This window comes from Strix aluco, chromosome 5 (genome assembly GCF_031877795.1).
Source record: "Strix aluco isolate bStrAlu1 chromosome 5, bStrAlu1.hap1, whole genome shotgun sequence".
NCBI classification, from domain to species: domain Eukaryota; kingdom Metazoa; phylum Chordata; class Aves; order Strigiformes; family Strigidae; genus Strix; species Strix aluco.
Genome location: NC_133935.1, coordinates 18,277,962 through 18,290,615, shown reverse-complemented (window position 1 = coordinate 18,290,615; position 12,654 = coordinate 18,277,962). Strand labels below are relative to the sequence as shown.

Genomic DNA, 12,654 nt, shown 5'->3' with positions numbered 1-12,654 from the left:
TGTTCAGACCAGAAACAGGTGTGTTGTGCTCTCCTTACAACATGGTATGACCTTCATCCAGCGCATTTGAGGAAGAACTATACAGTTCAGCACTGAACATCCATCTGGGGACCGAATGAACAGAAAAGGATGGTTTATGAAAGAGAAAGGATATTGCTCTATCAAACAGTATATGAAATAATTTTCAGATCTTTAATATAACTCTGTTATCAGAGGAGAGTATTGTATGTTCTCCCTACAGTAAAAATTCAGAAGTACCATGTGATGCAGGATAACCATGGAAACCACTGTTTTATTCAACAGAAGACTAAACAATTGCTTTTTTGTGCTGAAGGTTACTATTGCATCTCATGTTACTGCATGAAAAATCTTACAGTCTTGTTTTCAGACAGATTTCTCTTCTTCAACAGACATCTAGAGTATATCAGCTCTCTGTCATTTAAACAAATGCTATTCCAAATGGACTATTCAGAATGAGTCAATGATTTGAACATTTAGGAAGATTGATTTAATTATAAAGGCCATTATATTCCACAGTAAGGAAGGAAAAGGAAAATTTTACAACAGAAAAATCTATAGGAGCACACTGATGTGCAAGACCTTGCAGTGAATGACTTTTTATAACTGTGCTCAGAAAATCCTGGGCAAAACTTATGACCTCAAGGGCAGGGACATGTTCCATAGGTCATGCACTGAGTGTTTAATCACTACGGCATGGAGTTTACCAACAGCAATAGATGCTTTGGGTGGGGCTTATCTCTACTAACATTAGACATTTACAAAGTAGAAATCTGTAACTCAGCAAGTCACCCAGATTCCCCTTCTAGTTCATAGAAGAGAAACAGAAGCTTCGTTGCATCCTACACACAAGACATATAGAAAAGGCACCTAGATGAATGGCATCGTTCAAGGCTAATTCTCAAAGAAGAGATGCTGCTGTCTCCCACCAGCTTTAGGATATGCCTTAAATCCAACAGAAGTGTGTGCTCAAGACACCCAAATATGGTAAAGAGCATTCAGTACACCAACAACTTAACATTCCCTTTAAGTAACAACTTCAAAATCTTCGCAAACTTCTATTAGCTCTTAGGTTGATGATTTATGCTCCATGCAAGACCCTTATTTGCTTTATGGTCATGATGCCACTCCTCTACTCTGGAGTTAGTAGCCTTCCAGGTAGTCTTATAAAGTTAGTACATTCTTGTATCTCCTAGAGTAATGAATTTGCAAATAAAGATTGACACACGCATTTCTAATACACACACACAACTTTCCTTTCTTGAAGAAAATCTTTAGATGCCAGTGAAATCAATGGAGCTACCTTGGTTCACACCACCTGCTGAACCGGTTCTTCATTTCCATTATGGCACTACACGTACTCTTCTGACGATGAACCTATGATGAATTTGTACACAGCACCAATGTCATGGCATGTAAATGTTCCTTTTCCTTCCTTCTCACCTCTCCCAGCTGCTGCTGCTGCCACTGTCACTAAGCAACAAAGGCGCTTAGAAGGCTGGAAGAGGTGAGATGGCACCTATATACCACAGAGAGCACTGGAGACATGTTGGCATGGGGTGTGAAGACATCTTATCACTTATGGACTAAAGCACAAGCAAGAAATCTGCATTGTGTTTGTCCCTAAGGTGAAAAAAAACCCTTGATATAACAGAATAATTTCCTGAGGGTAGTAATTTCCTTGTGTATTTGGGAATTAAGATTTTATTGCTGAAAACAATGGATCTTTAAAAAAAAAATATTTTTAGGTAACTTGTAAAAAGCAGTTAAAACCAAAAGCTCTTCTGAAGAAGGTGTGGGAGAAGGAAAGATGAGAGATGATTAATTACTGTCCCACCAGGAGGAACTGTGTTACAGAAGATAAGTGAAACTTTTATCCTGTGAAGAAGAAGATAATAAATTGAATATCACCGCGGGAGAAAATAAGAATTCATGCCGGAGTGGGAAATTGCAGTGGCCTCACAATTATTAGTGCTGGATTACAGCATAGGCTGATTCATGAGATAGATTTTACTAGTGGTAAGTAATAAATCTCACGATAATGAAAACATGAGATTCTGAAGATCATCATTAACCATACGATAGCTTGATGACAGAATCACTGCGTACTTCTGAATGTGAAAATCAGCCACATAAATCTACTCTTTGATTTCCACTTTAAAAAGCCCTATAAATGCAAATATACTGGAGGCATACATTGGCATTTATAACACTTTACTCAAGGTTGTATTGACATTGCTATTCTCCAGCTTTATTTTCCAAGACACGCATCTCAGTAGCACTTGAAAGCCTGCAGGTTTTGCACAGTGTGCACTCTAAGACTCATTCACCTTCATCCAGCAAACCTCTGACCTTGCAGAAAATAATTTCTGTCTCTCCTCCTAAGCACTCAACACACACAGCTAAGTCTGTTCTCACTTAGCACACACATATTTACTTTTACAGTACTGAGCCAGACGGTTAAACCATTTCCCTTACCTGGTTGCAAACATTGCTCTCAAGGATGAGAAGGTTGCTGCATCTTCCTTCAAAGCCTTTAATTCATTCCGCAGTTTGGTCATGGTTTCAGTCACCATTGCTTTTTCATTTTCATATTTATTCTTCAAATTGGCTAGTGCCACTTCAGCTGTCTGAAAACACAGACAAGGATATATGCTTATGAGACAGATATCTGATAACAGCTAACATGCCATGTTTGATTTTACTTTTGATTTCCTTCTTCATTCACATGGTAAAAGAAGTTAGAGCTGAGCTTCATTGCACTACACCCTTTAAAGTCCTCTTTTAAGTTGTACTCCACGAAACCAGGAAAAGGAGAACACAGTTGAAAAGATGAAGCCAATTCCAATGCACTAGCAACAACTCGACACCTTAAATGTTTCTGCAAAACTGTGCAGCTGTATGTTGAGGACTCAGGCAAGTGAGTAAGTTACTACAGTCTAAGGGGTTGCTACAGCTTAAGGAGCTGCTACCATGTCATTTGAGCTGCAATAAACAACCAGGTGTGTCCCCTGACCGCACTGCAAACAGGACGCACAGCACTTGAGACTTGGCCTCTGTAGCCACATGGGTGTTAACCCATGTGTTTCACCTCCTACTTCCAGCCAGCTGAGGCTTTCCTTGGGCATGGTGGCTGCCAGGACCTGACAGGTTGTTTTTATGTCTGAGCACTGGCAATGCCTGCTGGTGTGCAAACCAGCAGTATTTTGGCAGTTTTAACCACTACAAACAAAGAAAAAAAAAAAAGTATAAATTACAATTTTCACTTAACAGAAAAGCAAAGCTTTGTACTCATCCTATTCCTTTATTTTCTTCCACTCCCTCCTTTCTTTTTTCAATTATTTCATCCATTAAATTTCTTTAATTACTGCCCTACTGCTTTTAATAGTTACATTTGTCTTATTTTTGCAAGAGTTTAACCTTCTGCTTTACCTATGAAGCTTAGTATAATTTTGAAGTTATTCAAAATACATAGTTTTATAGCTACATAGTTTTATACCTACTGTTGCTATGAGACATTTAAAATTATTGCCATTGAATGAGATGAAGAAGAAAATGTTTCCTTTTACATTTACTCAGAGGGGGTTATGGTTGTTTTTTCACTTCATTTAGTGCATAATAAGTTGCAGCATTTCATATAGGCAATCAATTTCCCCTGTTGATCTTGTGGGTTCTTGAGCTATCACCAGGGGAGAGAAGTGAAGAACATTAGTTTAAAGCAACCAGCAAGGGGACATGACAAAAGATGATAATGGCCAAACAGTTGGAAATGTATTTTAAACTCAGTTTTCTGAAACTCAACACATTTCCCACTACCAATGTCTCTTAATAAAAGGACATAAAAGCATCTCCTACTAAAATACAACTCTATTCATTTATGTCTGGGGAAACAGCACAGTCCAAAATGGCAGCATTAAAATAATTCAAATTTTTTTTGAACTGTACACTCGCCAATAATGCTTTCTCTACTTTCACACTAGTTTTCACTGAGAGATTTTAAAAAAACACTAGTAACTACCTGTCATTTTAAACAGATGGGTTGTTCCATTCCAAATTTGAAATCATCAGCAATACATGTTAAAAAAATCAACCACTTAGGGATATATTCAAATACATGCAGCTTTTCTCAACCTTGCTGGCATATGCTTTGGTAACATGTCGGATGGTAGACACCATCCTATGCCTTGGCAGAATAAAGCAGAAATCATCAGCTTTCTATCTGTTTTCAGTGATGAGCAAAAACGTGCACTCATAAATTAACATGGAGAAGAAGGATTAACTGTGTTTAATAAAACTACTTTTTGGAAAGGAAATCTAGGAAATAGTGCATAAGAGGACAAATTTCTATTTAACAGCTGTGATTAAATCAGATTTACTTAAGAATTTTCAGGTCACTAATGAGGCAGAAGTGATTTGTGAGAGCACAGGTAGGCTCTATAGCTCAAACTGAGTTCTGCTTTGCCCCTAAGGCAGGAATACACATGTCTTTGCTTTGTAAGAGAAATACAGCCCCATGTCCCTTAACCTATCATACCTCATCTTCTAATACAAAATTCATGTAAAGATTTTCCTCTGTTTAGGAATGAAAATGAGTTAAAGATATGTGCCACCAAATGTTAGACTTTTAAAAAAATTGTTTCAGCAGTGGGATTACATATTCCATGTAAACCCAATAATTTACACATCATTGAAACTGTGCACAATGATCAGACAGATCATTGTGATCATTATGTTTTAGTCTGGACGTCAGGGTAAGTTAAATGGACATGTAACACTACAGGATGAGAAATAACCTGGAAATATAATTTACTTGGTGAATAAAGGTAACAGAGGAAGGACTGTGACAAATGTTGAAACCTTTTTTTAATTCCCATTACAGTTTTCCGTAAAGCAACACATAGAAAACAAAGCATAAATTGCAAAACCTATTGGAAGTGCCTGGTGGCTCTCCACGCACAAGACAAGCTTCTGAACCAGGCTGCCAAGGATCTCCCTTCTGAAAGTCTCCTAAGTGAAGAACAAAGGGGTACAAGTGCTCTGCTAGAGAAGTAAATAAAACTAACAAAAACGTGTTTTGAATAGGCAAGAGAAAGAAGGGGGAAGCAAGCCTGGGAAGCTTCTGTTGAAAATCTGCAGCCAGGGCCAGCAGAGCAGCAGTACATTGCTTTAAGCATGAGGCACAGCATGCTCAAAAGGTCTTTGTAAGGGCCAGTGGGCACTGGATGCTGCAGATGCTCAGGTTACCTACAGCTCATCAGCTTGAGACCTGGATGCTGACTGAAGCCAACTGCTGTCAGACTCCTCGGCTCAGGGGATGCCATTTTACAATGCAGCTAAGTCGATCTACGTTGGCTAGCTGCCACCAAAAGAATAATTACATAGCCTTTCCCCATCCCTGCCGTTTGCACACCTGGTGGTTTTCTTCTGAGCTTACTGTGAGCCAGTTTGGGGAGCCTGAAGAGGCAGAAAACCCACCTGAAGCACCCCGAAGCCTGAATGTGTGATGGGGAACAGGGCTGAGAGGAGAAGGGGAACTTGGACTCCATCTTTCAGAGGTACCTATGTGTCTGGTTACCTCAGCTGTACTGCTAGACTGTGCCAAGAGTAACAGGGACAAAGTGAACTGAAGCCATAGCTTCACATTCCTCTTCCTCCAGCATCAGCTCTAGTCTAATTTATTTCTATTTGTTCCCCCTCTCCACCAGTCTCCAAAACTGTACTCACTGTGCCAGAAATGTGTTCTTGTCCCTGAAACCAGTTCTGCAGGATAATCTAGATTTTAAAGAAGTGGGGCAAATGGTGCATTCAGAGAGTGCTCTGAAAGGAAGGATGAGGCGAATAAAAGCCTGCATCTCCAAGTAGTGGGTGCCAGAAGGAAGCAGATGCCCAAGACCTGGCTTTGTGTTTAACAGCTTTTTGTGAAGCATTTGGTTTTAAGCTATAGTTAACATAAAAACATAAACACACAAAAATGAAACCTCTGAGCAACACACATGGAAATGGAGAGCACAAGAAAAAGATGAAAATGCAGAAAGATGTGTGACTACTCTTCAGTGAAGTAAGTAATGCAGTGAGACAGGAGAGGGGCTAATGGCACTCCTGACAGGGGACCAGTCATGCAGAGGAACTGGACAAATGCACTACCCAGCCACTCAGTAAGCCAGCTGGAGACACAGGATTAATCACTCGCAGACCATGTAGCATTTGCTGTGCAGAGGACATCACCTGGAGCTGACAGCAAGGCTGGGAGGGAGCTGAGAGCTCCAACACCTGGAGTCCTATGGCATGTGAAACACTATCTAGGAAGAGAGAACTCAGCTTCCCACCCCCACCGCCGTCCTCACTGCCTCCAAAGCCCAGCCACAAAGCCAGGCGGGTTGAGGTGAGCCCACACCTGAGCCCCAGGGTCCGAGGCACTGCCAGAACTAACGACATCCCCCTCCTTATCCTTACCAAAGACATGTTTGCCCAGATCCAGATGCCTAATGGTTGCCATGAAATCCATAAACAAATCTCACATTCTCTATATATTCACATTCTAAGATGACTTTGTATCCCATTTAGTTTACATTAGCAGTTTGAGAAACAAACTGAGTAAAAAAATTGTTGCTGAAAGAATATTAAGTCCTACAGTGACAAGTAGTTTATTTTTTTACGCAAGAAAGCAGAACAGTAGCCTATTATTTTAGTGCAGAAATCATATGTGGTACTGGATCTTTCCACCCAGCCTCACTTTCCCAGCAGAAATTCTACTGTATTCTGTCTATATAACATCAGGGCATTTGTTTATAGGTAAGGTGCTGTATGTTTGGGGTTATCAAGTTATTTTTTCTGAAGGACTTTTATGGCTATCTCAGTTATGGGAGCTGGAGACACCATAGTTACTGCCAATACAGGTGTAAAGATCTTGCTGATTCAACTCCTTCCCATCGAACCATTTACCTACAGGAACAACTGATAGTTTTTCAATCAGAACTTCAGGATATTAAATTCCCCTCAGAGACAACTTTGCTTTCTGTTATTAGAAATCAAAATCATTATTGAACTGATCCTAAAAGTTATTATATCATTAATTTGATATTACTTTACAATTTATGCTACTTGTTAATGCTAATGCTACTTGGGTTTGCTCCACAAAACTGGTGCTGACACAGTAATTATGGCTATGAATAAATGGGTATGTAAATCGAGATGTAAGCAAGCAAGCTAGCAAGATATATGTGCCTTGCTATCTTGAGCAATTGATTTAATAATCCATTTTCCCAGGCTTAGGTTTGCAGCTTCTTAGAGCAAATCTTGCTCTGGTTTTTGTGTTATAGTTTTCTGTAGTCTCTTTGCAGCTCAGCCTAACAGTAAAATGCTTATTTGAAAACATTACTAAAGAAAATACAGCTAGAATAAAAACAAATATAATCAATCAAAAATAAAATCAATAAAAAGAAATATCAACATTACCAAATGCTTTAAACTACACAACAGTCTGTCAGGTTCAAACACAAGTTTACTGTATGGTTCTAAAGATTTAAAAAAGGGGCAACTGCACTGCTGGAGTGCCAGGCCCACTGCAACAAAAGGGGACAGAAACAGAGCCTCCTTCGGGGCTGTCCTGCAGTCGGGTAAGTCACTATGAAGAGAAGTGAATGCAATTCATGTCTGGAGACAGAAATTCCATTTGCTCTTCTTCTCTTCCGATGGATAACAGAGGGTGTCAGTGCACTGCAAGGAAGTGTGCTGCCAGGAAAACTGTACAATTCGCATTTTAACCTAATTTTGCAATACTTCCGGTGGTCACTAGATAGCACCCGTGCTTCCCTGGTTAAGGGTGTGACTTCACTACTGAAATACAAGCCGAAATACCAGACCCAGAGGCCTGCTCCCAGCCTTCACCCTGGATGCAAATGGTGAGATGCTCTAGGAAGGCCAGGTCTTGCCATTTTTACAGTGCACTTGGTTGTGCTCATCTTGCTTTCCCATATTACTCCAACCAAAAAAGCTTCACCTAAAGTGTCTCTGTTTGGAGTGCTAACAAATACAGGTGTTTTGTAATAGTATTGCTACAAAGCACAATGAGATGTGATGTGGCCCCTCTGGAGGCTGATGACCAGCCAGGGCATCCAGCCCCCCGCCAGCTGCAGGCTTCCCTCAGCTCTCTCCTGCTACCTTGGGCAACAGCAGTGTCTTACCATGCTACATAAAGGCTGAAAAGACATAGTTTTGTATTAATGTCAGCTTCATTAGGGCTTGGGGAAGGATTTAAAAAAAAAAAAAAAAAAAAAAAAAATTCTAGCTCTTGTGGTTCTGGACCAAATGTGAAAAACTCAACCAGATATCCTCTGTAGGTTCATCTAAACTGAAGCCCACAAGGGAAAAATATCCCCAGCCTAATAGTGCTTAAAAACTTATTATTTTGGAGGGGAAGAAATCAAAAGGGTGAATCTTGACTCCTGTTTTTTGAACACGAGATGTGCTTTGGGTCCTGGGATATACCCATCACTTGAGGCTGGCAGTACTGATAGCACATAATAAAACTCATCCCCCCTATCTCCTTCTCTTTTGTATTATTATGTCTTTTAACGTGGAAGCTTGAGGATGTTGATATTTTGCATGAACAGTATTGCAAGATTCTATACTGCTATCCGATAAATAAAAGTTTAGTTAATAGCACTTCCTTACTTGGCAAATCTATCTTTCCCATTTCAGTGAGCACGCTTTAGGATGATGCTTTATTTCTCACAGCAAGAAAAGAGCAAGACTGAGCTAGATTCTGTAGTAGTATCAAAAAATAAATGATAGCTCTATGCTAATGGAAAAAATCCTTAATTTGAAATCTAAACCCATATACCTCAATTACATCTTAATTACATTTTAATTACATGGAAAATCCACATATAATTGCTCAGAGCTATTATTGCTTAGCTAGAGATGGTATTTAATTACTTGAATTAATATTTAACATGTGTTGTATTGGAGGGGGGAAAATGCTACAAAAGACTCAATGTATATTGAAATATTGCTGTAATTTAAAAATCCCCAGTACTCTAGAAATGCAGTTACAGATCCAACGATCAATTAAACTTGAAACTGTAACTTCAGACTACTTAACTATTGGGAATTCTAACACTGAAATCCCATCACTGTCATCAGGTAATAGTATTCCAAGCTGTTAACCAGGATTCATGCCCCCATGTTGTGATCATGCCATCATGTGATGCACCCATGGGTTTAAATGAGAAAAGTCTCAGGCAATCTGGAATGATGACTCTGCCACTGCAGCCTTTTGCATTCAGATTTAATTTGGGGCATAAGGAGATGTACCAAAGTAAATAAAACTATTTGCATGTGTAAATTTAGCTTTTTGAAGTGATTGCAGACCTGGATTCTAATGGATACAAAGGGATTGGGAGGATGTACTATGCAAAAAAAAATTGACAGTACTCTTGAAAAACACACCATTACATGGTTCTTTTTTGGCATTTGATACAAAATGCAGTAATTCTCAGCTTATTTGCAGTTCTAAAACATCAAAAATAAAGTGGTCTGATGATTTTTTTAATCTGTGAAAAATTTTAAAATAATAATTTGAAATTTTTTATTCTCTTAAAATATAACTTTATAATGAATCCTTCTCAAAATAAAAAATTGCAGATACCGTTTCAGTCAGCTTTATCATGTAGTGATGTTGTCCTTTTTCTTTAAAAAAAAAAAGAAAACCCTGATTTGATTTCTTAAAGGATTAAAAATGTGACAATGGCAGGAGAAATTGTTTCTGACTGAAAAGAAAAATCATTAAAAACAATTCCAATGACCTCTAATGAAAATAACTCAGCACTTCACCCTGTGGTGGTTTGACCTTGGCTAAATGCCAGGTACCCACCAAGTTGCTCTATCACTTCCCCCCCTTTCCCCTTTTTTGCTCAACAGGGCAAAAAGGGGAAAGAAAATAAGATAGGGAAAAAAAACAACCCTTGTGGGTAAAACAACAGCAGTTTTAATGTAAGCAAAGCGAAGCAAAGGTCCACGCGCGGAAGCAAAAAGAAAACAGATTTATTCTCTTCCTTCCATGAACAGGTGATGTCGGGCCTTCTCAGGAAGCAGGGCTCCGATACGTGTAGTGGTTGCCTCGGAGGACCAAGGGTGACCCCACCCCCTTCCTCCTTTCTCCCAGCTTTATACTGAGCAGACGTCATATGGTCTGGAATATCCCTTTGGTCAGTTCGGGTCAGCTGTCCTGGTTGTGTCCCCTCCCAAGATCTTGCCCACCCCGTCCCACTGTGGGGGGGAAATGTCAGAAAGAGCCTTGGTGCTGTGTAAGCACTACTCAGCAGTAGCCACAACACCAGTGTGCTATCAACACCCTGCCAGCTCCCAGCATAAAACACAGCACCATGAGGGCTGCTACAGGGGAAAACCAATTCCGGCTCAGCCAGACCCAGTACACACCTGCTGTCTTATCAAAGAAATATTGAACTTCTGTACAGTCCAAAGCTGCTGGTCACACTCTTATGCCTGCCATTCTCTTCCTGTGGCGTGCTTTAACTTTTGTGGCATTTATTCTTAATCCCCTTAAATTTGCTGAGGGGCATTCAAGTTTTGCAGGCTGTGGAGTATTACCAAGAGCCAGGAAGAGCGCAATGGGTTGTTTGCAGCATCTGCTGCACTACATGCCACCACCCGCAGCTGCTGAGGTGCTGGCCCAGGTGGTTTCCCCTACGCCTGCCCTCCTCACCGCTCCAGCAGTACCTGCCCCTGCAAGGGGTCAGCATGCCCCTGAGAACCTCTCCATGCACACTCTGTTTTGTTTTCCAGTGTTGGAAATCTCACCATTTTGCAATAATACTAGCAACATGACTGTGCATCAGGCTGGGTGGCAGCTCATCCCTCCCTGCCCCTCTGCTTTGCTCCACAGGAAAGGCTCTTCTGTCTCTGCCCTTGGTGAGTGGTGGGTGTTGAGGAAAGCGGAGCTAAAAAGCTTAAAGAGGAGGCGGGGAGGGAGGGAAAAAAGATCTGCCCTTGCCATGATTGAGTGAGAGGCTAAATAACCTGTAAGCAAAATCTCTCCTCCGAAATACTCCTGGGAAAGCTTGTTAAGTGACCTGTATAAATAACAGACCTTCCCATCTGACTGCTTTATTAGCATCTTACCTGCTTGTTGGCTTTCAGCACTGCTCTCAGGGTTGCGATCTGCTCCCGCTTCGTACTCAGGAGTGATTTCAGTTTCAGTATCTCTTCCATTAAGGCCTCCTTGTCTTTATCGATCATGGGCGCCAGCTCCCGAGCTGCAGCACGCTGGCGCGACAGCTGCAGCGACCGATCGACAGCCTTCTGCAAGTGCTTGATTTGGTCCCTTATTATGGCATTGAGGTTGTAGATGTTCATCGGCTCTTTGCGGATGTCACTGGTATCAGAGACGGGGGAGGAAGGAGGGGCTGTGATTACAGGAGAAATGGTTGGTGTTTTTGTTGGGCTCTGTTCCTTGCCAGGCTCCGTGGCCTCTTTTGTCACCTGCTCGGTTGGGGTCCTGGCTTCCACAGGTGATGCCACCCCCCTTCTAGCAAGCCGCGGGGAAAGGAGACCTCGAGGGTCATCTGGTCCTTTCAGGCTCCCGCTGCGGGTGACTCTGCTTTGCCTGTAATAGTCCAACATGACCCTGTTTGGTGTCTCATTGTTGCACAGGCAGACATGATGGTAGAGCTGAGCCAGCTCCTCACTAAACGTCACCAGCTCATCCTGGGCGGTGTTGAGGGTATTATGGTTTTCATTTGCTATGCTTGTCATCCTTTGCAATTCCTTTTCCATGTGGACCATTTTTTCCTGGCTTTCCTTGGTTGACTTCTCCAAGCTTGTTACCTGCTCGTCGTACGTCTGGATTCTGCTCTCATACTTGGCCTTCTCTTCAGTGTAGTTTTCCACGTACTTATTATATTTCTCCTTTAAGGCTTTGATTTCTGCTTTAAGGTCTATCACCTCAGTAACAGCTACTTTGTATTTACATTCTAGGATCTCCAAGCCATTGATGTCCACTTCATAGTCGTGTGCTTCCTCACCAGAGTCTCGGCCCTTCTCACAGTCAAGCTCAGCTTTCAGTTCCTTGTTGCTCTGCAGCCCCCTCATGGCGTTGACGTGCTCCGTGAGCCTGTGGACTCGTTCATGTTGCTCTGTCAGGGCTCCCTTGGTGTGCTCCAGCTGCGTCTGAGACTCCTGCAGGTTGGCCAGGAGAATGGCCTTCTCTCTCTCCACCTGCAACAGAGTCAAAGTAAGAAACCCAAACTCTGCAATTCCATTCATCTCTTCCACTCTCCCACTCTGTGTACACAGCCTGAGGGCTTCCAAGAGATTTTAGCCATGTTCACCTAAACCATAAAATTAAGTCAGAGAGAGATAGGTGTAACTCTCAGAGGGTTATGAAGTCCCAGCCTCTGTTACAATTTGCAATATCACTCCGTCACGATTTTACATTTTGCCCACCAAAGAATTACTTAGTGCCCAAGCATTAAGTGCCTAGTCAGCTAGAGTAATGATACAGGATTTATTACAATATATGTTCCCCGAACATATGAACTGCATCACTGTCAACTATAAGCAATTCCACTGGTACATACACATTTCTCAATGGAGTTTAAATTTACATTTCTCATG

The 12,654-nt window shown here is 41.3% G+C and overlaps 1 protein-coding gene across 7 annotated transcripts in view; it reads right to left on the bottom strand.

Moving 5' to 3' along the window:
* BICD1 (BICD cargo adaptor 1) overlaps window positions 1-12,654 on the bottom strand; it is a 183,224-nt gene that overhangs the window by 32,318 nt on the left and 138,252 nt on the right. For all 7 annotated transcript variants that reach the window (XM_074826245.1, XM_074826244.1, XM_074826246.1 and 4 more), the window contains exons 5-6: window positions 11,161-12,255; window positions 2,497-2,648 (exon numbers count right to left, since the gene is read on the bottom strand). In XM_074826245.1, the coding sequence (XP_074682346.1) occupies window positions 2,497-2,648; window positions 11,161-12,255 (1,247 nt within the window). The remainder of the gene's footprint in view (window positions 1-2,496; window positions 2,649-11,160; window positions 12,256-12,654) is intronic.